A 26,730-nucleotide genomic window follows, 5' to 3' on the forward strand; every position below is an offset into this window, starting at 1 on the left:
TGACGGAGAATCCCGGTGACGGAGAATCCCGGTGACGGAGAATCCCGGTGACGGAGAATCCCGGTGACGGAGAATCCGGCCGACGGAGAATCCCTGCCGACGGAGAATCCCGGTGACGGAGAATCCCGGTGGCGGAGAATCCCGGTGACGGAGAATCCCGGTGACAGAGAATCCCGGTGATGGAGAATCCGGCCGACGGAGAATCCCGGTGACGGAGAATCCCGGCCGACGGAGAATCCCGCTGACAGAGAATCCCGGTGACGGAGAATCCCGGTGACGGAGAATCCCGGTGACGGAGAATCCCGGTGACAGAGAATCCCGGTGATGGAGAATCCGGCCGACGGAGAATCCCGGTGACGGAGAATCCAGCTGACGGAGAATCCCGGTGACAGAGAATCCCGGTGATGGAGAATCCCGCTGACAGAGAATCCCGGTGACGGAGAATCCGGCCGACGGAGAATCCCGGTGACGGAGAATCCCGGTGACGGAGAATCCCGGTGATGGAGAATCCCGCCGACGGAGAATCCCGGTGACGGAGAATCCCGGTGATGGAGAATCCCGGTGATGGAGAATCCCGGTGACGGAGAATCCGGCCGGCGGAGAATCCCGGTGACGGAGAATCCCGGTGATGGAGAATCCCGCCGACGGAGAATCCCGCTGACGGAGAATCTCGGTGACGGAGGATCCCGCTGATGGAGAATCCCGGTGACGGAGAATCCCGGTGACGGAGAATCTCGGTGACGGAGGATCCCGCTGATGGAGAATCCCGGTGACGGAGAATCCCGGTGACGGAGAATCCGGCCGACGGAGAATCCCGGTGTCGGAGAATCCCGGTGACGGAGAATCCCGGTGACGGAGAATCCGGCCGACGGAGAATCCGGCCGACGGAGAATCCCGGTGACGGAGAATCCGGCCGACGGAGAATCCCGCTGACGGAGAATCCCGCTGACGTAGAATCCCGGTGACGGTGAATCCCGCTAACGGAGAATCCCGCTGACGGAGAATCCCGGTGACGGAGAATCCCGCTGACACAGAATCCCGCTGACACAGAATCCCGCTGATTACTTCCACACACATTTGTGTACTTTTTGTATCTTAACATTTTGTTAGAAAACATTTACTTCATGAAAAAATAATTTAGCCCATTCATGGGACGTGGGCATAATTGGTCATCCCTAATTGCCATTGAGAAGGTGCTGGTGAATCTGTGGTTGTATCGATTAGTTGGGTGGCTCTATGTCGTAAGGCACCTCTGTATTAAGATTTCTCTCCCTCTTTGGGTCCTACATACGGGACATACTGGTCGCTGATCTTTTCTTGTCATGGGACACAGTTTCACAGGAGCCAGGCCATCTCAGGGACCTTAAGAGTCACTCACAGCAAAACTAAAGAGCTGGTAATTGACTTCAGGAAGCAAAGTACTGTACACGCCCCTGTCAGCATCAACGGGGCCGAGGTGGAGATGGTTCGCAGTTTCAAATTCCTAGGGGTGCACATCTCCAAAAATCTGTCCTGGTCCACCCACGTCGACGCTAGCACCAAGAAAGCACAACAGCGCCTATACTTCCTCAGGAAACTAAGGAAATTTGGCATGTCTACATTAACCCGTACCAACTTTTACAGATGCACCACAGAAAGCATCCTATCGGGCTGCATCACAGCCTGGTATGGCAACTGCTCGGCCCAGGACCGCAAGAAACTTCAGAGAGTCGTGAACACCGCCCAGTCCATCACACAAACCTACCTCCCATCCATTGACTCCATCTACACCTCCCGCTGCCTGGGGAAAGCGGGCAGCATAATCAAAGATCCCTCTCACCCGGCTTACTCACTCTTCCAACTTCTTCCATCGGGCAGGAGATACAGAAGTCTGAGAACACGCACGAACAGACTCAAAAACAGCTTCTTCCCCACTGTCACCAGACTCCTAAACAACCCTCTTATGGACTGACCTCATTAACACTACACCCTGTATGCTTCATCCGATGCCAGTGCTTTTGTAGTTATATTGGATATGTTGTGTTGCCCTATTATGTATTTTCTTTTATTCCCTTTTCTTCTCATGTACTTAATGATCTGTTGAGCTGCTCGCAGAAAAATACTTTTCACTGTACCTCGGTACACGTGACAATAAACAAATCCAATCCAATCTCATCCTTGTTTTCAAACCCCTCCCTATCTTTGGAATCTCCTCCACCCGCCCAGTTCTCCAAGATCCCTGCGTTCCTCGAATTCCAGCCTCTTGAATACTCCTGATTTTAGTCGCTCCACCATTTGGAGGCCGTGCTTTCAGCTGTCTGAGGCCCAAGCTGTGGAATTCCTTCCGTAAACCTCTCCACCCTCCCTCTCTCTTCCTCACTTTCCACTTTTAAGACGCTCCTTGAAACTGACCACTTTGACCAAGATTTTGGTCGCCTGACCAAATATGTCCTTATGTGACTTGGGGCTGAATTCCGCCGTACCTCCCACCGCAAGATCTCCACGGTCGGGCCGCAGACCGTGTAAAGATGCATTGAGCTAGGGCGGGAATTTCCGGTTGGCGGAGAATCCCGCCCTTGGTGCCAAATTTTGTTTTTGAATGCTCCAGCGATGTTACGGGCACTATATACATATATAATGCTCCAGCGATGTTACGGGCACTATATACATATATAATGCTCCAGCGATGTTACGGGCACTATTTACATATATAATGCTCCAGCGATGTTACGGGCACTATATACATATATAATGCTCCAGCGATGTTATGGGCACTATATACATATATAATGCTCCAGCGATGTTACGGGCACTATATACATATATAATGCTCCAGCGATGTTACGGGCACGATATACATATATAATGCTCCAGCGATGTTACGGGCACTATATACATATATAATGCTCCAGCGATGTTACGGGCACTATATACATATATAATGCTCCAGCGACGTTACGGGCACTATATACATATATAATGCTCCAGCGATGTTACGGGCACTATATACATATATAATGCTCCAGCGATGTTACGGGCACTATATACATATATAATGCTCCAGCGATGTTACGGGCACTATATACATATATAATGCTCCAGCGATGTTACGGGCACTATATACATATATAATGCTCCAGCGATGTTACGGGCACTATATACATATATAATGCTCCAGCGACGTTACGGACACTATATACATATATAATGCTCCAGCGATGTTACGGGCACGATAGACAGATATAATGCTCCAGCGATGTTACGGGCACTATATACATATATAATGCTCCAGCGATGTTACGGGCACTATATACATATATAATGCTCCAGCGACGTTACGGACACTATATACATATATAATGCTCCAGCGATGTTACGGGCACGATAGACAGATATAATGCTCCAGCGATGTTACGGGCACTATATACACATATAATGCTCCAGCGATGTTACGGGCACTATATACATATATAATGCTCCAGCGATGTTACGGGCACTATATACATAGAGATGCTCCAGCGATGTTACGGGCACTATATATATATATAATGCTCCAGCAATGTTACGGGCACTATATACATATATAATGCTCCAGCGATGTTACGGGCACTATATACATATATAATGCTCCAGCGATGTTACGGGCACTATTTACATATATAATGCTCCAGCGATGTTACGGGCACTATATACATATATAATGCTCCAGCGATGTTACGGGCACTATTTACATATATAATGCTCCAGCGATGTTACGGGCACTATATACATATATAATGCTCCAGCGATGTTACGGGCAGTATATACATAGAGATGCTCCAGCGATGTTACGGTCACTATATACATATATAATGCTCCAGCGATGTTACGGGCACTATATACATATATAATGCTCCAGTGATGTTACGGGCACTATTTACATATATAATGCTCCAGCGATGTTACGGGCACTATATACATATATAATGCTCCAGCGATGTTACGGGCACTATATACAGATATAATGCTCCAGCGATGTTACGGGCACTATATACATAGAGATGCTCCAGCGATGTTACGGGCACTATATACATATATAATGCTCCAGTGATGTTACGGGCACTATTTACATATATAATGCTCCAGCGATGTTACGGGCACTATATACATATCTAATGCTCCAGCGATGTCACGGGCACTATATACATATATAATGCTCCAGCGATGTTACGGGCACTATTTACATATATAATGCTCCAGCGATGTTGCGGGCACTATATACATATATAATGCTCCAGCGATGTTACGGGCACTATATACATATATAATGCTCCAGCGATGTTACGGGCACTATTTACATATATAATGCTCCAGCGATGTTACGGGCACTATATACATATATAATGCTCCAGTGATGTTACGGGCACTATATACATATATAATGCTCCAGCGATGTTACGGGCACTATATACATATATAATGCTCCAGCGATGTTACGGGCACTATTTACATATATAATGCTCCAGCGATGTTGCGGGCACTATATACATATATAATGCTCCAGCGATGTTACGGGCACTATATACATATATAATGCTTCAGCGATGTTACGGGCACTATATACACATATAATGCTCCAGCGACGTTATGGGCACTATATACATATATAATGCTACAGTGATGTTACGGGCACTATTTACATATATAATGCTCCAGCGATGTTACGGGCACTATATACATATATAATGCTCCAGCGATGTTACGGGCACTATATACATATATAATGCTCCAGCGATGTTACGGGCACTATATACATATATAATGTTCCAGCGATGTTACGGGCACTATATACATATATAATGCTCCAGCAATGTTACGGGCACTATATACATATATCATGCTCCAGCGATGTTACGGGCACTATATTCATATATAATGCTCCAGCGATGTTACGGGCACTATATACATATATAATGCTCCAGCGATGTTACGGGCACTATTTACACATATAATGCTCCAGCGATGTTACGGGCACTATATACATATATAATGCTCCAGCGATGTTACGGGCACTATATACATATATAATGCTCCAGCGATTTTACGGGCACTATATACATATATAATGCTCCAGCGATGTTACGGGCACTATATACATATATAATGCTCCAGCAATGTTACGGGCACTATATACATATATAATGCTCCAGCGATGTTACGGGCACTATATACATATATAATGCTCCAGAGATGTTACGGGCACTATATACATAGAGATTCTCCAGCGATGTTACGGGCACTATATACATAGAGATGCTCCAGCGATGTTATGGGCACTATATACATATATAATGCTCCAGCGATGTTACGGGCACTATTTACATATATAATGCTCCAGCGATGTTACGGGCACTGTATACATATATAATGCTCCAGCAATGTTACGGGCACTATATACATATATAATGCTCCAGCGATGTTACGGGCACTATTTACAAAAATAATGCCCCAGCGATGTTACGGGCACTATATACATATATAATGCTCCAGCGATGTTACGGGCTCTATATACATATATAATGCTCCAGCGATGTTACGGGCACTATATACATATATAATGCTCCAGCGACGTTACGGGCACTATATACATATATAATGCTCCAGTGATGTTACGGGCACTATATACATATATAATGCTCCAGCGACGTTACGGGCACTATATACATATATAATGCTCCAGCGATGTTACGGGCACTATTTACATATATATTGCTCCAGCGATGTTACGGCACCATATACATATATAATGCTCCAGCGATGTTACGGGCACTATATACATATATAATGCTCCAGCGATGTTACGGGCAGTATATACATAGAGATGCTCCAGCGATGTTACGGGCACTAGATACATATATAATGCTCCAGCGATGTTACGGGCACTATATATATATATATATAATGCTCCAGCGATGTTACGGGCACTATATACATAGAGATGCTCCAGCGATGTTATGGGCACTATATACATATATAATGCTCCAGCGATGTTACGGGCACTATTTACATATATAATGCTCCAGCGATGTTACGGGCACTATATACACATATAATGCTCCAGCGATGTTACGGGCTCTACATACATATATAATGCTCCAGCGATGTTACGGGCACTATATACATATATAATGCTCCAGCGACGTTACGGGCACTATATACATATATAATGCTCCAGCGATGTTACGGGCACGATATACATATATAATGCTCCAGCGATGTTACGGGCACTATTTACATATATAATGCTCCAGCGATGTTACGGGCACTATATACATATATAATGCTCCAGCGACGTTACGGGCACTATATACATATATAATGCTCCAGCGATGTTACGGGCACTATTTACATATATATTGCTCCAGCGATGTTACGGCACCATATACATATATAATGCTCCAGCGATGTTACGGGCACTATATACATATATAATGCTCCAGCGATGTTACGGGCAGTATATACATAGAGATGCTCCAGCGATGTTACGGGCACTATATACATATATAATGCTCCAGCGATGTTACGGGCACTATATATATATATATATATATATATAATGCTCCAGCGATGTTACGGGTACTATATACATATATAATGCTCCAGCGATGTTACGGGCACTATATACATATATAATGCTCCAGCGATGTTACGGGCACTATATACATATATAATGCTCCAGCGGTGTTACGGGCACTATATACATATATAATGCTCCAGCGATGTTACGGGCATGATAGACAGATATAATGCTCCAGCGATGTTACGGGCACTATATACATATATAATGCTCCAGCGATGTTACGGGCACTATATACATATATAATGCTCCAGCGATGTTACGGGCACTATATACATATATAATGCTCCAGCGATGTTACGGGCACTATATACATATATAATGCTCCAACGATGTTACGGGCACTATATACATATATAATGCTCCAGTGATGTTACGGGCACTATATACATATATAATGCTCCAGCGGTGTTACGGGTACGATATACATATATAATGCTCCAGCGATGTTACGGGCACTATATACATATATAATGCTCCAGCGATGTTACGGGCACTATATACATATAGAATGCTCCAACGATGTTACGGGCACTATCTACATATATAGTGCTCCAGCGATGTTACGGGCACTATATACATATATAATGCTCCAGCGATGTTACGGGCACTATATACATATATAATGCTCCAGCGATGTTACGGGCACTATATACATATATAATGCTCCAGCGATGTTACGGGCACTATTTACATATATAATGCTCCAGCGATGTTACGGGCACTATATACATATATAATGCTCCAGCGATGTTACGGGCACTATATACATATATAATGCTCCAGCGATGTTACGGGCACTATATACATATATAATGCTCCAGCGATGTTACGGGCACTATTTACATATATAATGTTCCAGCGATGTTACGGCACCATATACATATATAATGCTCCAGCGATGTTACGGGCACTATATACATATAGAATGCTCCAACGATGTTACGGGCACTATCTACATATATAATGCTCCAGCGATGTTACGGGCACTATATACATATATAATGCTCCAGCGATGTTACGGGCACTATATACATATATAATGCTCCAGCGATGTTACGGGCACTATATACATATATAATGCTCCAGCGATGTTACGGGCACTATTTACATATATAATGCTCCAGCGATGTTACGGGCACTATATACATATATAATGCTCCAGCGATGTTACGGGCACTATATACATATATAAGGGGCTGGATTCTCCGATTTTGAGGCTATATCCGGAGGATCCATATCGTTTTACGTGGAGAAAAAATCGGTGGCGCCCCAGCACCGATCCTCTGACCGGTGAGGGGCTAGAAACCACGCCACTTAAACGCATGGCCTTCCCGATATAAACAGCTGGGGAATGGCCGGGTCTGTGGCCGCGCATGCGCACGAGGATGACCTGCAGCGGTTGCGCCGTACATCCTGCCAGACAGTGCCCCCCTAGTCTCCCCCTCAGCAGTCCCCCCAGCCCTCACCAAAGACCCCCGGCCAGCTGGACACAGCCACCACGCCGGGTTCCCGAGCGCCGAGACCACGCGTCCCCCACGCCGTCGGGAACTTTGGGGGCGGAGCTTCGGGCGAGGGCCTTCAGGTAACGTCCTGAGGCCGTCCCGACGGCTGCTCCCCGATGGTGCCGTTTTGGCGGAGCGGGAAGCATCCGAAAACAGGCAACGCCCTGATTCTGGGTAAAAAGGGATTCTCCGCCCCATAGCCAATTATGATATCGGCATCAGGGAATGGAGAATCTCACCCTAGATATTGTTACTGAGCTTATCCACTGATGGGTCACATTGCCATTTTCAGCATTTCGGTTGTGTGAAATCGAAACACATTCTGCCCAGACGCAACTCCGACACTTTCCAGCAGAGGGAGCATGCCTGGGCTCTCACTATTGTTTCCTATTCCTGAGTTAAGGATAATGAGAACAATTTTCAGTACTCCTACTACCATTCTACCAAACCCCAAAGCACTTTACAGCTATTGTAGTAAAGGTAGCTTTTCAAAAGCTACCCACCTCGGGACCGAGGCCATGATGGTTTTCAGGCCCTGTGGGGCCGGTTTCAGGTCAAGTCAAGTTGGGTGGGGTCAAGGGTCACTTGGAGACCAGGAATATACCACTGCATAAGCAACAAAGGGAAAAACTAGTCAGGCGCCACACCAATGCAGAGTAGTCCAATTGTCCAAGGAAGTTACTTTTTAAAATTTTACTCAATTAAGATTGATGCATGGTAAATGTCTGGTTTTCAGTCAAGTCCGGTTTTTGGACAGCCAGATTTAAGACACTGGGGGCGATTCTCCGATATGGAGGCCAAGTGTTCCCGCCGTCGTGAATGCCGTCGCGTTTCACAACGGCGCGAACAGGGCCCGGAGACGACCTATTCTGGCCTCCACAGGGGGGCGCTGGTGCGGTTCACACCACTCCAGCGTCTGTGCGCCGCGCCAACCCGCGCATGCGCTGGGAACGTCTTACGCACGCCGGCCCCTCACCAACATGGAGCCGGTGTTCTGGGGCCGCGCGCGGAAGGAGGTAGGCCCGGGGGGGGGGGGGGGGGGGGGGGGGAGGGGCCAGCCCGCCGATTTGTGGGCCCCGATCGCGGGCCAGACCCCATCAGAGGCCACCCCGGTGAAGGAGCCCCCCTCCCTCCCCCACAGGCCGCCCCCCACCCCCAGCGTTCCCACAGAGTTCCCGCCGGCAGCGACCAGGGGTGGACGGCGCCGGCGGGAACCTGTCGTGTCGTAGCGGCTGCTCAGCCCATCCGGGCCGGAGAATCGCCGCTCGTCGGTTCTCCGAGCGGCCCGGTGCGAATCGCGCGCCGCTGGTTTCCTGGGGGTAGGAGAATTGCGTGTGGGGGTCAGGGCAGCGTGGCGCGATTCGCGCGGCGCCCCGGCGATTCTCCCACCCGGCGTGGGATGGGGGGGGGGGGGGGGGAATAGCGCCAACTGTACCTGTATTTTTTGAAGTATAGTCATGTAATGCAGGAAAAATGGCAGCCATTTTGAGCAGTGAGTCCCCACAAGCAATGTGATGATATTTTCTTTTAGGGACGTTCACTCAGGGATTAAATATGGTACAGGGATAACTCACCTCTTCTACAAAATTATGCCAATGACATCTTTTACATCCACCTGGGAGCCGACAGGGCCTCGGTTTGACCTCTCATGCAAAGGACAGGAGGAGAGGCGGGAAGTGGCCATGGTGATGGATCTCAGTGATCTCTGCAGGTTGGCAACAGGAAGTCAGGAGGGTGCCCATGTTTGGCTCTGCTCTGGTTGAGAGCCCAGTTTCACAGCACAAACCCTGAAAAAAAAACACTGCTCCCTCCACATGAACTGCACCAGTTCAAAGGGCAACTTGAGACAGGCACTAACTCTGGCCTAGCCAACGACGCCCACATCCCACAACTGAATAACCTCATTTCGACAAAGGATTTTCGCGCTAAGATTGAAAAAAAAAATTCAGTTGAAAATGTTTGTAATTCACGCACCATTTAAAAAGTTACGTTGTGTTTCCAAGATCTGACTAACATTCGAAACCCAGGCCTGCCGGATTTCAGGATTAGTGGCTTGTAGGACGTATCGCACCACATTCCCATCTGTCCCACGTGAGGTCAAGGCAAATTTACAAGGGTCATTGTCCACGGACTCTTCAAGGCCTAGGCAGCTAACCTGAATTTAAAAAGAAAACACAGAAACCATGAACAAAGATCATTGTACAACTAACATTTTTCTCAGCATTCTGCCCTTAACTTGACTTTTAGGCTGAGAGTTACAACAATTACATTTACGTTGTGCCTTTAACATAGTAGAAGGTCAGAAGATGCTCAGGCCTACGGAGGGCATTGGGCCACAGAAGGAGATAGGACAGGGGACCAAAGTCTTGCTCAAAGAGATAGGCACTAAGGACTGAGGTAGCGAGGCAGTGAGATTTAGGGAAGGAATTCCAGAGCTCAGGGCCGAGGCAGCTGAAGCCATGGCTGCTAATGGTGGAAGGATTAAAATCTGGGATGGTCAAGAGGCCAGGGTTCTCGGTGAGCTGGAGGGAAGTTATGGAGAGGACAATTGGTGGAGAATCTTAAACAACTCCTTCACTTCAGTGTTTACCAAAGAGAAGGGTATTGGGAGAAAGGCAAATCCTAAATAAATAGGAGGAGATTATGAGAGAAGTTTGTTAAACTGATGAAATATATTCAAGGATCCGAAAGCTTGAGAAATTGTATTTTAGATTTCTTTGAGAGTCGATGTGTGCTGGAGGACTGGAGGATGACCAATATAATCTCCAACTTCAGAAAGGCAGACAGAACAAACCCAGGTCATTACAGACCAGTTCGTTCAACATCAGCAATTTGGAACAACTTGTAATCTTTAATTAAAGATAAAACAAATAAATACCATGAGATAGAGAAAATAATTAGAAGCAATGAAGATGATTTTCTATCGAGAGGATCCCGCTCGACAAACCAGGCTGATTATTTCAGGAGGTGACAGATATGGAACCTGCAGATGAACTTTCAGCGGATTTCCAACACGGTGCCACACAGGAGACCATCGGAGAAGATGGCAGGATATGGAAATAGGGAGGCACTTAGCAAATTGCATTTACAAACTGGATAGGAGGGACAAAACAGAGGCTGGGAGTTTGCGTTGCATCTGAAAGGTCACATATGTAGGTGGAAGAGACTGGATGAGGGGAGGAAAATTAGTGTTGAGAAAAGAGCTCAGTGCGGGAGGAACAGGCTGAAACGATGGGTTTACTGGGAGAGCCCTGTTTGTGCATTTTGGGAAGGAGGTGAATCAAGCGTAGGATCAAGGGTTGGAGGCTGTGGCGGGCAAGACCTCCAGAGGAGATGACCTCAGCGACAGTCCTGAAAACAATGGTCTGATATGTGGTGGTACGGTCATCGTCCGGGGGAGGAATGCGGAAAGAAGTATCGGCGAGTTGACATTGCAAGGCAGAAGTCAGTTTGCCAGGCAGCAACAGCTTAATGGGTGGCACGCTAGCACAGCGGTTAGCACTGTTGCTTCACAGCTCCAGGGTCCCAGGTTCGATTCCCCGCTGGGTCACTGTCCGTGCGGAGTCTGCACGTTCTCCCCGTGTCTCCGTGGGTTTCCTCCGGGTGCTCCGGTTTCCTCCCACAGTCCAAAGATGTGCAGGTTAGGTGGATTGGGCATGATAAATTGTCCCTTAGTGTCCAAAGACATGTTGTTAGGTGAATTGGACATTCTGAATTCTCCCTCTGTGACCCGAACAGGTGCCGGAATGTGGCGACTAGGGGCTTTTCACAGTAACTTCATTGCAGTGTTAATGTGACACTATTATTATTATCATTACACTTGATGGTTTGATGGCAATGTTAGGGTCGGAGAAGAGAGAACAGATTGTTGAATGTTTAAAGGGAGACAGATTAAAGTGGGTGAGGGGTGCAGACGTCACATTGGCAGATCTCAGTGAATAGATCAAGAGAGGGTAAGAGGGAGGGGTCTGGGTGGAGGGAGAATACTGAAGGATTCTCACTATGCGGGGTGGAGGAGGGGGGATTCCTGGTCAAAGAAGTGGACACAGAAGCAAAGATCATGGGAAAAGCTGAGCTCCATTCGAAGCTCAGGATTTGTTGAGGTGGAGGGGGTTGAAGCAAAGGCCTTTGATGAGAATGTAGGAGGCATGATTAGTAAGTTTGCAGATGACACCAAGATTGGTGGCATAGTGGACAGTGAAGAAGGTCATCTAGGATTGCAACAGGATCTTGACCAATTGGGCCAGTGGTCCGATGAATGGCAGATGGAGTTTAATTTAGATAAATGTGAGGTGATGCATTTTGGCAGATCGAATCAGGCCAGGACCTACTCAGTTAATGGTATGGCGTTGGGGAGAGTTATAGAACAAAGAGATCTAGGAGTACAGGTTCATAGCTCCTTGAAGGTGGAGTCGCAGGTGGACAGGGTGGTGAAGAAGGCATAGATTACATAGAAGATAGGAGCAGGAGGAGGCCTTTTGGCCCTTCGAGCCTGCTCCGCCATTCATCACCATCATGGCTGATCATCCAACTCAATAGCCTAATCCTGCTTTCTCCCCATAGCCTTTGATCCCATTCTCCCCAAGTGCTGTATCCAGCCGCCTCTGGAATATATTCAATGTTTTAGCATCAACTACTTCCTGTGGTAATGAATTCCACAGGCTCACCACTCTTTGGGTGAAGAAATGTCTCCTTATCTCTGTCCGAAATGGTTTACCCTGAATCCTCAGACTGTGACCCCTGGTTCTGGACACACCCATCATTGGTAACATCTTCCCTGCATCTACCCTGTCTAGTCCTGTTAGAATTTTATAAGTCTCTATGAGATCCCCACTCATTCTTCTGAACTCCAGCGAGAACAATCCCAACCTAGTCAATCTCTCCTCATACGTCAGTCCTGCCATCCCTGGAATCAGCCTGGGAAACCTTCGCTGCACTCCCTCGAGAGCAAGAACATCCTTCCTCAGAGAAGGGGACCAAAACTGCACACAATACTCCAGGTGTGGCCTCACCAAGGCCCTGTACAACTGCAGCAACACATCCCTGCTTCTATACTCGAAACCTCTCGCAATGAAGGCCAACATACCATTAGCCTTCTTTACCGCCTGCTGCACCTGCATGCTTACCTTCAGCGACTGGTGCACAAGGACACCCAGGTCCCGCTGCACACTCCCCTCTCCCAATTTACAACCATTCAGGTAGTAATCTGCCTTCCTGTTTTTGCTTCCAAAATGAATAACCTCACACTTATCCAAATTATACTGCATCTGCCATTGGTTTGCCCACTCGCCCAACCTGTCCAGATCTTGCTGTAGGATCCCTGCATCCTCGTCACAATTCACCCTCCCACCTAACTTGGTATCATCTGCAAACTTTGAGATGTTACATTTTGTTCCCTCATCCAAATCATTAATATATATTGTGAATAGCTGGGGACCCAGCACCGATCAGTGTGGTTCCCCACTAGTTACTGCCTGCCAATTTGAAAAGGACCCATTAATCCCTACTCTTTGTTTCCTCTCTGCCAACCAGTTTTCTATCCACCGCAATACATTTACCCCAATCCCATGCGTGTTAATTTTGCACAATAATCTCTTATGCGGGACTTTGTCAAACACCTTCTGAAAGTCCAAATATACCACATCGACTGTACTGGTTACCTCTTCAAAGAATTCCAATTCAGCATGCTAGGTTTAATGGTCAGAACATTGAATACAGGAGTTGGGACGTCTTGTTGAAGTTGTACAAGACATTGGTAAGGCCACACATGGTGTTCAGTTCTGGTCACCCTATTACAGGAAGGATATTGTTAAACTAGAAAGAGTGCAGAAGAGATTTACGAGGATGTTGCCGGGACTTGATGGTCTGAGTTATAAGGAGAGGCTGGATAGGCTGGGACTTTTTTCCCTGGAGCGTAGGAGGCTTAGGGGTGATCTTATAGAGGTCTATAAATTAATGAGGAGCATCGATAAGGTAGATAGTCAACATCTTTTCCCAAAGGTAGAGGAGTCTAGAACTAGAGGTCATGGGTTAAAGGTGAGAGGGGAGAGATACAAAAGAGACCAGAGGGGAAATTTCTTCACTCAGAGGGTAGTGAGTGTCTGGAACGAGCTGTCAGAGGCGGGGGTAGAGGCAGGGACAATTGCTTCCTTTATAAAGCAGTTAGACAGTTACATGGGCAGGGTGGATATAGAGGGATATGGGCCAAACGCGGGCAAGTGGGGCTAGCTTAGTGATAGAAACTGGGCGGCATGGACCAGCTGGGCCGAAGGGCCTGTTTCCCTGCTGTAAACATCTCGGACTCGATGACTATGCTGAAGGGTGATTGTTTGAAATTAGAGCGGCAAGGTCTGTGGAGAGTAAAAATGAGGTGAATGAGCAACTGTACAGGTTTGGAGTTGGGAGATGGTTCAACAAGTGAGGATGCAGGATGGAGGAAGAGTATCGGGCGAGGTATTTGTTGACTGAGGAACAAGAAAGAAACACTGAGTATAAAATCCAGAGAGAACGATAAAAAAGATGGCGAGGAAGAGGCTGGGGTGGGATAAATACTAAACAGAAAAGAAAAAAATGCTTTAAAAATTAGCATAAGTACCATGTTTCAAAGCAAAATTATTTGAATAAGGGGTTTCAACTGATTCTTGTTGGCGACACAAATGCTAATTAAAATTAACTTCTCTCACACATTCTGTAACTTAGCAACGGAAGATTCATCGATCAGCTGGTGCATGGTTAAAAGGAAATTGTGAAGTAGTTCTTATCCATTTTATTATTTATTTTGACAGCAAATAATCTTGTCCCTGATTTCAACTTCTATTGCACGAAGCAGTCGGGAAGGGTTGGATTTCTGGTGAATGCCATTGATTATTTTTAAAAGTGTTATTCCTTTCTCAGAGTTCCAAAGTCAACGTGCAGAGTGGACAAGGCAAACCCTTGATCCAACTCCTTGCTTACTCCAGAAACCAATCCAAATTCAATCTGAATCCAATTCACAATCCCCACAAAAAGAGAAAGCTCGCCCAAGGTGACAAGAACAAGGATTGCAGCCAATCTCATGCTTGATCTCAGCCAAAAGACCGAGAGACGTGCTACTCTGAAGCTATGCACACTTGGAACCATACTTGCACGGTAGCATTGTGGATAGCACAATTGCTTCACAGCGCCAGGGTCCCAGGTTCAAGTCCGGCTTGGGTCACTGTCTGTGTGGAGTCTGCACATCCTCCCCGTGTCTGCGTGGGTTTCCTCCGGGTGCTCCGGTTTCCTCCCACAGTCCAAAGATGTGCAGGTTAGGTGGATTGGCCATAATAAATTGCCCTTAGTGTCCAAAATTGCCCTTGGTGTTGGGTGGGGTTACTGGGTTATGGGGATAGGGTGGGGGTGTGGACCTTGGGTAGGGTGCTCTTTCCAAGAGCTGGTGCAGACTCGATGGGCCGAATGGCCTCCTTCTGCACTGTAAATTCTAGGAGATCAATCTTTAATCTCGAGATGAACCCTGGAGAGTTGGCAGCTGTGTTAATGTAAGTCTACTTGTGACACTAAGAAAGATTTTATTATTGTATTATTATTATTGAATCCCGGCAACGATTGCTCACACAGTTTTGAGCCTCTTGAAGAAAAGTTTGTTTTCTCCTCGTCTTGGCGCCCTCCCAATGATTCGCTGACCTTGGGAAAACTTAATCATTGCAATCACTGGGGAGCTCCATATAAACCCCCCCCCGCCCTCCCCACCCCAGAACTTGTTCCCGATCCAGTGGAAAGAACGGCAACCAGGAAGCCAGCTCCAAGATTCTCGGAGGGAGCCCTGACCAGACTTTTGGGTGGAGTGATGCAGAAGTGGGATGTCCTGTACCCGCACTCCAGAAAGCGGCCCACTGGCATGGTAGCCATGCCCGCCTGGGAGGCTAGAGCAGTATTAGTGAGTGCCAGCTCACTCCAGAACAGGAGGGAGCAGCAGTGCCGGAAGAAAATGAATGACCTTCATCGCGTGGCCAGGGTAAGGCTGCCACCTCCAGTCTCCAGTTCCCCAAAGATGCGCCCGTTTACGGAGAGAGTGATGATAGAACTCACCATTGGGAACATTGCATTAGTGTTCACATCAGTGTGGACTGTGATGTTAACTCTTGGATGAACATTGGGCTTCAATGCTTAGGAATCCAGCTATTTTGTATAAAACAATTAAACTAAATTCAATAAACTCAGGGACAAATTAAATTCCCTTGAAGGGAAACCGCCTTAAACAAAAGCAAATCACAAATGAAACTTAAAACATCAACTAAAACGTGATTAAAGGGGATAAAACACCCCAGACCCTGCGGTGCCCAATGAGCATGGACGGCCTCGATGGTGCCAGTGGACACCGCACGCTCCCTCTCCAGGGACACCTGGCCGTGAATGTAGCCGCGGTAGAGGGACAGACAGTCTGGTCAGATGACCCCCTCGGTTGCCCGTTGCCTGGACCCATTTATGGCAAGTTTGGCCAGGCCCAGGAACAGGTTCACGAGGCAGTGGCTGTGAACGTTAGGTCTTCAGATTTCATTGGCACAATTGATTTGTCAATAAAGGGTGAGGTAGCGTATCATGCAAATAACTGCCTCTTGTGGCAGATGAGGCTCAGCTGATTAGAGTGAAGTCTGCAATTAGCATGTCAAGAACATACCTGGAGGGCACCCTCATTCTCCCACTTCACAGCCCAACACACTAATTCCTGACAGACAGATTTCCCAGAATTGAAATTCCATACAGCTCAGCCCCTTTGTCTTCACAGTGCTGCCTGAGTGAGGGCTTCTACACATAGTTCACTTGTGCATCCCAAAGTGAGAGGGTCTTTGTTCCTCCTGAGGCAGGGATGCAACCCGTTCCTGAGTCGCCTCCTCTGCCCTTGCAGTCCGGCCTCTCTTGGGACTTCACCCAGGAATCTCACAGTCGTCCCCAGTACTGACCCTCTGTATTCACCTCCTCCCACCCACTTTCCAGCTCCCACTAAGGACGGGCAATCCCTCGGTGGCAATTTGGTCACAAGCTCAGCAAGGAGGACACGGGAAGCGATGTCTGTATGCCAGCCCCCAAACCCCTTAAAGCAAGGGGTGCCCCAAATTAAATGGAAGAACAAAGAACAAAGAAAATTACAGCACAGGAACAGGCCCTTCGGCCCTCCCAGCCTGCGCCGATCCAGATCCTTTGTCTAAACCTGTCGCCTATTTTCCAAGGATCTACTTCCCTCTGTTCCCCGCCCGTTCATATATCTGTCTAGATGCATCTTAAATGATGCTATCATGCCCGCCTCTACCACCTCCGCTGGCAAAGCGTTCCAGGCACCCACCACCCTCTGCGTAAAAAACTTTCCCCGCACATCTCCCTTAAACTTTCCCCCTCTCACCTTGAAATCGTGACCCCTTGTAATTGACACCCCCACACTTGGAAAAAGCTTGTTGCTATCCACCCTGTCCATACCTCTCATAATTCTGTAGACCTCAATCAGGTCCCCCGTCTTTCCAACAAAAACAATCCTAATCTACTCAACCTTACTTCATAGCTAGCACCCTCCATACCAGGCAACATCCTGGTGAACCTCCTCTGCACCCTCTCTAAAGCATCCACATCCTTCTGGTAATGTGGCGACCAGAACTGCACGCAGTATTCCAAATGTGGCCTAACCAAAGTCTTAAAGAACTGTAACATGACCTGCCGACTCTTGTACTCAATAGTGGAAGGTAAGGCCTGCTAGTGGAAGGTAAGGCCTGCTAGTGGAAGGTAAGGCCTGCTAGTCAACCCTCCCCCTGGGATTGAGTGACTGAACTCCAGCTCCGAGTTGAACTTACTTGAGTCTCCCACGTCCTCTCCGATGCCGCCTGAGCAGTAAAGACCCTGGAGATTGATGGCTGCCTGAGCACTGCGTTTCTCACAGACAGAGAGGAAGGGCTCAAAATCACCCCCCTTGCATTTAAGTTGAGTTTTATAATGTCCTCACAATTTATTGCAGCCAATTTTCACACAGCAAGATCCTGCAAACAGCAGGGGTTGGGCGGGGGTGGGAATGACCCGATAATCCATTTTGATGCCGAAGGTTGAGGAGCGAATGTGCACGAGGATACCAGAGAGATCCTTTTGCCATTGTGTGTGGCGGGGCTCTTTTTCATCCACCCGATCAAGCAGACAGGGCCTGGGGTTAGCGTCTGCACCATACGATGGCACCTCTGACAGTGCAGCACTTCCTCAGTACTGGTCGGAAGTGTCAGACTGGCTTATGAAAGCTTATCCACACAGGCATTACCTTAATATTGTTTTTGAAGAGATACCCTGGCAGTGAAAACCCCTTCTTCTTATCCAGTGGTTCGCTGAAGATCACAATCTGTTCAAAGAGGAAAACCCGCCGCTCTTTGCTGCGGGACAGAAAGCTAGCGTCTTGTTCGATCACGTGAAAGGTGTCCTGTTGAAGGAGTTTTCCCTGAGCTGTTATCTTACCCTGGAGTAGGAAAGAATGGAGTGCTGGTCAAATTCTGGTTAAATTGTGGCAATTACACTTTGAGGGAGAATCAGAGAAGGAGAAGGAGGCGGAGAAATAAAAAACACACCAACCCTGAACCCAATCTCTTCAAGGTCATTTTGACTTTGACCTTTTCCCGATGCTACTTTGGGCAATTAGCTTCCGGGAGGGGCAATGATATTCCCTCTCTTTTCCTTATGGAGAAATGCTTTTGATAAGGTTCCCCACGGTAGGCTACTGCAGAAAATACGGAGGCATGGGATTCAGGGTGATTTAGCAGTTTGGATCAGAAATTGGCTAGCTGGAAGAAGACAAAGGGTGGTGGTTGATGGGAAATGTTCAGACTGGAGTCCAGTTACTAGTGGTGTACCACAAGGATCTGTTTTGGGGCCACTGCTGTTTGTCATTTTTATAAATGACCTGGAGGAGGGCGTAGAAGGATGGGTGAGTAAATATGCAGATGACACTAAAGTCGGTGGAGTTGTGGACATTGCGGAAGGATGTTACAAGTTACAGAGGGACATAGATACGCTGCAGCGCTGGGCTGAGAGGTGGCAAATGGCGTTTAATGCAGAAAAGTGTGAGGTGATTCATTTTGGAAGGAATAACAGGAAGACTGAGTACTGGGCTAATGGTAAGATTCTTGGCAGTGTGGATGAGCAGAGAGATCTCGGTGTCCATGTACAGAGATCCCTGAAAGTTGCCACCCAGGTTGAGAGGGTTGTTAAGAAGGCGTACGGTGTGTTAGCTTTTATTGGTAGAGGGATTGAGTTTAGGAGCCATGAGGTCATGTTGCAGCTGTACAAAACTCTGGTGCAGCCGCATTTGGAGTATTGCGTGCAATTCTGGTCGCCGCATTATAGGAAGGATGTGGAAGCATTGGAAAGGGACTAGTGGAGATTTACCAGAATGTTGCCTGGTATTGAGGGAAGATCTTATGAGGAAAGGCTGAGGGACTTGAGGCTGTTTTCGTTAGAGAGAAGAAGGTTAAGAGGTGACTTAATTGAGGCATACAAGATGATCAGAGGATTAGATAGGGTGGACAGTGAGAGCCTTTTTCCACGGATGGTGATGTCTAGCACAAGGGGACATAGCTTTAAATTGAGGGGAGATAGATATAAGACAGATGTCAGAGGTAGGTTCTTTACTCGGAGAGTAGTAAGAGCGTGGAATGCCCTGCCTGCAACAGTAGTGGACTCGACAACACTAAGGGCATTCAAATGGTCATTGGATAGACATATGGACAATAAGGGAATAGTGTAGATGGGCTTTAGAGTGGTTTCACAGGTCGGTGCAACATCGAGGGCCAAAGGGCCTGTACTGCGCTGTAATGTTCTATGTTGGCAAGAGTTGAAAGTGGTGGACATAAAATAACGTTCTACTATCCTTTGGAACTATTGTATGGGTCCTTCCTGTTTATTCCCCTATTTCCCCTTTCTTTTATTTTTCCGTTATCATTTTTGCTCCATGGGTGATTAATGGACATGCGTCTTTAAGTACAGCAGCGCAGAGAATGGGGAATTCCGAAGTTACAGGAGAGAACACTCTGCTACTCTCTGCTGGTTTGAACAGGAGCTTCAGACTTTTCAGCACCAGAGAGAGAGAGGTGGGGTGGAACTTGGTTTGATTGATTGGCTGGTGGTCAATGAATTGACCCAAAATACCTTACTCTGCCCGGTAACAGGTGGTGATTGGATCCTATCTCAGTGGAATGATTTTCGAGTCCCTATCAGCTCAATTTGACTCCAAAGATGCACAGGGACAAGGACTCCCTCTCCTCTGTGTTTTCTCCAAAAAGGCTATGAGTGCTGTATTTCTGAAACTACAGAAATCTGAATGAATGAATCTACAGGAAAACCATTACAGGCTGCAAACAAGGACCAGGACCTGTGCGCTCTCTCCAGAAAGGCTGTGAGTGCAGTATTTCTGAAACTACAGAGACCTGAATAAATCTACAAGAAAACCTCAAACCAAAGCAAAGTTTGAAGAGGAGGGTGCTAAAATCCACCACCTGAAACAAGGACTCTTGTTCCATTTACTTATGAATTTTTACTCCTTTCTTCCCCTCTGTGTTTGTCTGTCGCGCGTGTGTGTGTGTGTGTGTGTGCGTGTAGAGGGTGGGGGCAGGTTAAAGTGGGGAATTAGGAATTAGATGATAGTTACCCAGTTGCATTTTCTGCATATTTCATGCTAACCCTTGTTAAACAGTAATTGTGTTTACATTTACAAACCTGGTGACTGTAATTATTGGACAGCCAAGGGCCAAAGACATCTGGTATTTTTCTAAGAATCATTGGTTAATTCACTGGTGTTGTGACTCCGGGGCCTGTGAGGCCGGAAGTGACCGCACACTCGCCCAGGGTGTCACTACAATGCACAATGACACTCCAGTCATGTCATCTTTCAACACTGGTCTTCTCGATTCATTTGTCGCATAAACTGCATTTTACAACTCTCCCCGACGGGGTGTGTTTTTTGGGGGGAAGCATCGTGTGAAATACCATCCCTGAGTTGTCCCTCATTATACGGGGTTGGGGTGGGTGGGCACTGAAATCGGTAGCTTGTCGACCATGTGTATTTTATAAACCAATCGACCCCAATAATACGCTGCCCACACAATAACCATGGTTGGTGTTGGTGGGCAGGCAGGCAGGAGTGGGCAGCCTGTTTTTACGCAGAAGGTTTTAAAACGGCAGGAAAGAAGGGGCCAGTATTATCTTTGGGGGGGGAGGGGGCTTCCCTTTGTGCATTGAGGCCAAACCCTGAAGCTAATGCCTTCCTTCCCGCCTGCACTGCAAAACTCACTCGATGCCCAATGTCTTATCCAAGTCAAGTATCCATTGGGGCCTTTATCCTGGGCCTTCTTGCAGTTCCGATAGTGCCCACTACTAAGATCTGGCAATGCTTGCACTGCAAGAGCTGCTGGTCAATGAGATTGGCTAGGCAAAACGTCTTCCCCGTGAGGGACGGGAGTCCCACCTATCGCTCCCGGTGAAGTGCGGAACTCCCACACATTCCTTGCTGTTGCTGCTCACAGTGTGCTACTGCTGCTGGGCAGACCTCTTTCTCATCTGGCCACTTTCGAACTAAGTTTTTGGTTGGCGAGCAGTACGTACCCCGCCCAACCCCATGTAAAATCCAGCTCAAAGAGAGATTGACCAGACGGTGCAGGATGAGCCTTTCCAAGACTTTTTCACAGGCTTTTGCCAACAACGTATCTGCAGACAAGCCCTCCAGTCCCGCCCTAATGAGGAAAGGAAGTGAAATGAAGACTTACCTCAAAGCCCTGTAAACGACCCACATTCATCATATCATTGCAGCGTCTGGGCACAAAGCACATCACCTCAACAGCTTTCTAAAAAGTGAAAACATCACAGGGTTTAAATATGCACAAAGTGGATAGTCTTCTCTACACTGACATTTCTATCAGATCATTTTCTGGGGGGGGTGTATCTGCACTTCAGTTGTATTATAATCATAGCATTTACAGTGCATAGAACATCGAACACACAGTGCAGAAGGAGGCCATTCGGCCCATCGAGTCTCCACCGACCCACTTAAGCCCTCACTTCCACCCTATCCCCGTAACCCAATAACCCCTCCTAACCTTTTTGGACACTAGGGCCAATTTAGCACGGCCAATCCACCTAACCTGCACGTCTTTGGACTGTGGGAGGAAACCGGAGCGCCCGGAGGAAACCCACGCACACACGGGGAGCCCTCAATTCCATTCCTGTTGAAATAAAGACCAACATTCCATTTGCCTTTCCTATTACCTGCTGAACTTGCTGTCTCTGTGCTGAACCTTTCAGACAACCAGTGAAAACAGTCCTGGGGCAATTTGTCGGAGTCACAACGACACCAAGTTGCATATATCTATATAAATAAATAGTGTCTTCAATAAAGTAACACATCTCAGGAGATATTAGGGCAGGTAGACCAAAGAGGTTGATTTTAAAGGGCGTCATAAAGGAGGAGGAGCAAGAGAGGCGGAGAGGTTTAGGGAGGGTCCTGGTAACTAAAGACATGGCCGCCGATGGTGGAGCGATGGAAATCAGGGATGATCAAGCGGCTGGAATTAGAGGAATGCAGAGATCTTGGAGGATTGTGGGACCGGAGGAGACGACAGAGATAGGGTGGGGCGCGAGGCCCACGATTTGAAAGCTAGGATGGGAATTTTGAAATCAAGATGGTGCCAACGTAGCTCAGTGAACATAGGGGCGATGTGAGAGCAGAACCTGGTGTGGCTTATGACAGAATCAGCGGGGTTTTGGATGAACTGAGGTTGAGGATGGAAGGCCGAATAATGGTCCAACCTCCAGTCAGAAAGTGTCCCTTACGGCTTAGTAATTGCTGTACCTCTAACTGAGTGGTGTCCAGATCTGCCTTCTTGCAATACTTCAGGAAATCCTGGGGAGAAAAGAAACAAAACAGATAACTTAAGGGTTGCAAGATCTGCGCCAACAATATAAATATGACCAAACAATAGAATGGTTGCTTTCAGACACCAAGGAGCCAGAGAAGACACAGCCAGAGTGAGACAACAAAGAGTGAGTTGGGGAATTTGAAGCTAGGTGGGAATGTAATCCAATCGGTAAGACTGTTCCGTTTTAAATTTCAGGAGTTTAAATTCATCTAGAATTGTGCAGTGAAGGTTAACAAGGGCTGCCCCACCCACTCACATAACTGTTAAGTGTCAGTCACCTTAATCTACTTTGATCTAAAAGCAGGTGGAGGGTGGGGGGGGGGGGAGAGAGGGGGGGGGGGGGGGAGTCAACTCAGGCCAATTTAAAAAGAGCAACTTGTAACTCACTCCCAGTGAGTTCTCCCAGTGAGCCAGAGAAGACACAGCCAGAGTGAGACACAGCTAAGAGTGAGTTTGGGAGTTTGAGGTCTACGTGATTAAGTGGCATGGACAGAGTGGAGAGTCAGATGCTCTTTCCTAGGGCAGGCGAGTCAAGTACTGAGGGACATAGGTTTAAAGTGCGTGGGGAAAAGTTTAGAACAGATGAGCGAGGCAAGTGTTTTTACACAGAGGGTGGTAAATATATGGAACGCGCTGCCTGGGGAGGTGGTGGAGGCAGGTACAATAGCAGCATTTAAGGGACATCTATACAAATATATGAACAGGGTGGGAATGGAAGGATACGGACTCCGTCAGCCGTCAGTGCAGGCGGTTTTAGTTTTGGGCAGGTACCATGGTCGGCGCAGGCTTAGAGGGCCGAAGGGCCTGTTCCTACGCTGTATTGTTCTTTGTTTGAAGGACAGAGTGTATTGTAGCTGTATTTGAGGAGGGATCTACTTGCTCTGCAATGAAGATTGAACAGGTTGGAGTTTCGAAGAATGAGAGGTGATCTTATTGAAACATGGAAGATTCTGAAGGGGCTTGTCAGGGTGAATGCTGAGAAGATGCTTTCTGTCATGGGCCAAACCAAAACTCGGGGCACAGTTTCAAAATTAGGAGTGTCCCGTTTAAGACAGAACGTAGGAGTCATTTCTTCTCTTAGAGGGTCGTGAATCTTTGGGATTCTCTCCCCTAAAGAGCTGTAGAGGCTGGGTCATTGAATCAAGGCTGATAGATCCATTCTTGAACTGTAGGAGAGACAAGGATCATGGGGAGCAGGCAGGATGTGGAGCTGAGGTCAAGTTAAGAACAACCATGATCGTATTGAATGGTGGGGCAGGCTCGAGGAGGTCAGAAGGCTCACTCTCACTCCTATTTTTACATTCTTGTGTACAAAGGGTACCAGAAGTTTTGAATTCTCTTTCACAAATGGCAATTAATATTATAACAATTGTAAATTTTACAGCTTAGATTGTTGTATTTTTGTCAACCAAAGGTATCAAGGGATATTGGGGGGGGGGGGGGGGGCGGAAGGTGGGTGTGTGGAGTTAGGTTACAGGCCAGCCATGATTGAGTAGTGGAACAGGCTCGAGGGGCTGAGTGTTTCTGCGTTGGAGGGAGGGGATAAAAGGATAACACTGATAGGCTGAAGTGGTGACGTGGGAGGGGGCTTAGGTATGGAGCATACACCCCAGTACAGGCCAGTTGGGCCAAATGGCCTGTGCTCTAAATTCTAAAATGATTCCATAAGATTTTGAAAAGATACAACAAAATGACATTTTATACCACATGTTCCATTCAAAGACAGTAGTACTTCGCTCTTTGATGACAGTTGAACGAAAAAGGATTGTTTCGAACATGGACTCACAATGTTAGATGACGCCCCCAATCACAAAGACAAAAACAAATGATATATCCTCCACGTTACAAGTACAACTTCCACAATTGATGTACAAAGTCCCTCAAGGCACATGATGGGAGTGCTGCCCTCAACAGTTAAGTTGCTGGAGAGGGATTGCCAACTCTGGTTGAACTTGTTGGAGGCTTTGTCACATGATCTGTGGCCTCCAACTGCCCCACCCAGTCAAACAGCCTTCCTTCCACCCCCCCCACCCCCGCAATATTGTTCTCATAATTAAACAAGTGTTCAAGGAAAAGAAATGCACATTTGGAACACCCCCTACGATTGATAATCCTGAGTGTTCACAGCCTGTGCAGGAGATTAATCCGAGACTCCAGAGGACGATCGTGTGAGACGGGGAAATACGTACATGAGAAATAAAATGAATCAAATTCACAGCCAGAGCAAAGAGCTTTGCGGGGATGCTTTTAAGAAGTGCCGCAGAGTTATGTGCGCAAAAAAACCAGCAGGGTTTATCTTTGAGGGGCTGAAGGCGTTGAAGGGCCGCCTGGGTCACTATGCCAATCCACCCAGCATAAAACTGCTATACGGCAGCATTGGGAAAGTGTTGCGGTTTTCTGCTCGGCAAGGCGTCTCGTTTAACAGTTCCACACATGGCACAGCAGCGTTACTGCCGGCAGAGTAACCATTGCCAGTTCAGTTATGCGTCCGTTTTAGCGCATTCAAACTGCCCGAGTTCCAAAGAGTAAAATTGCGCATTGCAGAGTGCGGGTTCAAACTCACGAGAAATCAGAAGCAACCCGCAGTTTATCCAGATTTAGCGATCTGGGTAGAGCAAGCAAAGTCTCCCTGCAAGAGGAGATAAGGAAAATTATGATGTTTTTTTTTTTGCAGTTTCTAGTCGCTGGCAAACGGGACATTGACAGAGGTTTGGGAGCAGAGCGGAAGATATAAGGCAGACGATAATGGAATAAATACAAACTGCTACAAACCACACACCTATCCAATTGCATTCCGACCAGTGATTTATTTTTAACACCTTATCTTTGCTGTTGGGGTTGACGGAGTCACTGGTTGACTGATTTGAGCAGCTTGATAGCATTCAAAAGAATTTGGACAAAACGGATCAGTTGAGGAATGGCAAATGGACTTTAATGCAAACCACAATAAACATCCCCTCATAAAGCGTATTTTATTGGTCAGTAGGCCCAGGCATTAACAGGCTGGTCCCCACCTTCAGAAGAAGCTGGTACTTCATGATTCTCTGAACGGGTTTGATAAGTAAGTCATTCAGCTGAAGCCTGTGGCCTAGTTGTTGCTTCAGCTCCTGAAAAACAAGGACAACACGTTACTACGGCAGGCCGATCAGCCTTCGGTCGCCCGAAATATTGCTTTCCCCCAAATTAATCACACATGGGCACCATATTCACTGCATCTTGTGAAATTGTTTACCCTGTTTTTCAAGTGAAGTTTGCACTAAGATAGGTGAAGCCTGTCAGTACCAGCAACATTTGGTCCCCCAGCATTAAGGTGAGCTCCAGGGTAACACTCCCTTCAGTCCCCCTTAACTTTACACTAAGGACAATGTATGTTCTTCTCTCCATTTCCCACACTTGGCTTGGGTCACTGTCTGTGCGGAGTCTGCACGTCCTCCCCGTGTCTTCGTGGGTTTCCTCCGGGTGCTCCGGTTTCCTCCCACAAGTCCCGAAAGACGTGCTGTTAGGTGGATTGGCCATGATAAATTGCCCTTAGTGACATAGAACATAGAAAAATACAGCACAGAACAGGCCCTTCGGCCCACGATGTTGTGCCGAACCTTTGTCCTAGATTGATCATAGATTATCATTGAATTTACAGTGCAGAAGGAGGCCATTCGGCCCCCTGAGTCTGCACCGGCTCTTGGAAAGAGCACCATACCCAAACTCAACACCTCCACCCAAC

The 26,730-nt window shown here is 47.2% G+C and overlaps 1 protein-coding gene across 4 annotated transcripts in view; it reads right to left on the minus strand.

The window, feature by feature from the left end:
- Nucleotides 1–26,730, minus strand: part of LOC140405356 (rho guanine nucleotide exchange factor 25-like) — a 298,640-nt gene that overhangs the window by 16,107 nt on the left and 255,803 nt on the right. For 3 of the 4 annotated variants that reach the window (XM_072493667.1, XM_072493665.1, XM_072493664.1), the window contains exons 8-12: nt 26,024–26,116; nt 22,943–22,993; nt 21,861–21,938; nt 18,371–18,562; nt 10,075–10,255 (exon numbers count right to left, since the gene is read on the minus strand). In XM_072493667.1, coding sequence (XP_072349768.1) covers nt 10,075–10,255; nt 18,371–18,562; nt 21,861–21,938; nt 22,943–22,993; nt 26,024–26,116 — 595 coding nt within the window. The remainder of the gene's footprint in view (nt 1–10,074; nt 10,256–18,370; nt 18,563–21,860; nt 21,939–22,942; nt 22,994–26,023; nt 26,117–26,730) is intronic. The other variant, XM_072493666.1, reaches the window with a different exon arrangement.

The sequence above is a fragment of the Scyliorhinus torazame genome, chromosome X, assembly GCF_047496885.1.
Source record: "Scyliorhinus torazame isolate Kashiwa2021f chromosome X, sScyTor2.1, whole genome shotgun sequence".
Classification (NCBI taxonomy): Eukaryota; Metazoa; Chordata; class Chondrichthyes; order Carcharhiniformes; family Scyliorhinidae; genus Scyliorhinus; species Scyliorhinus torazame.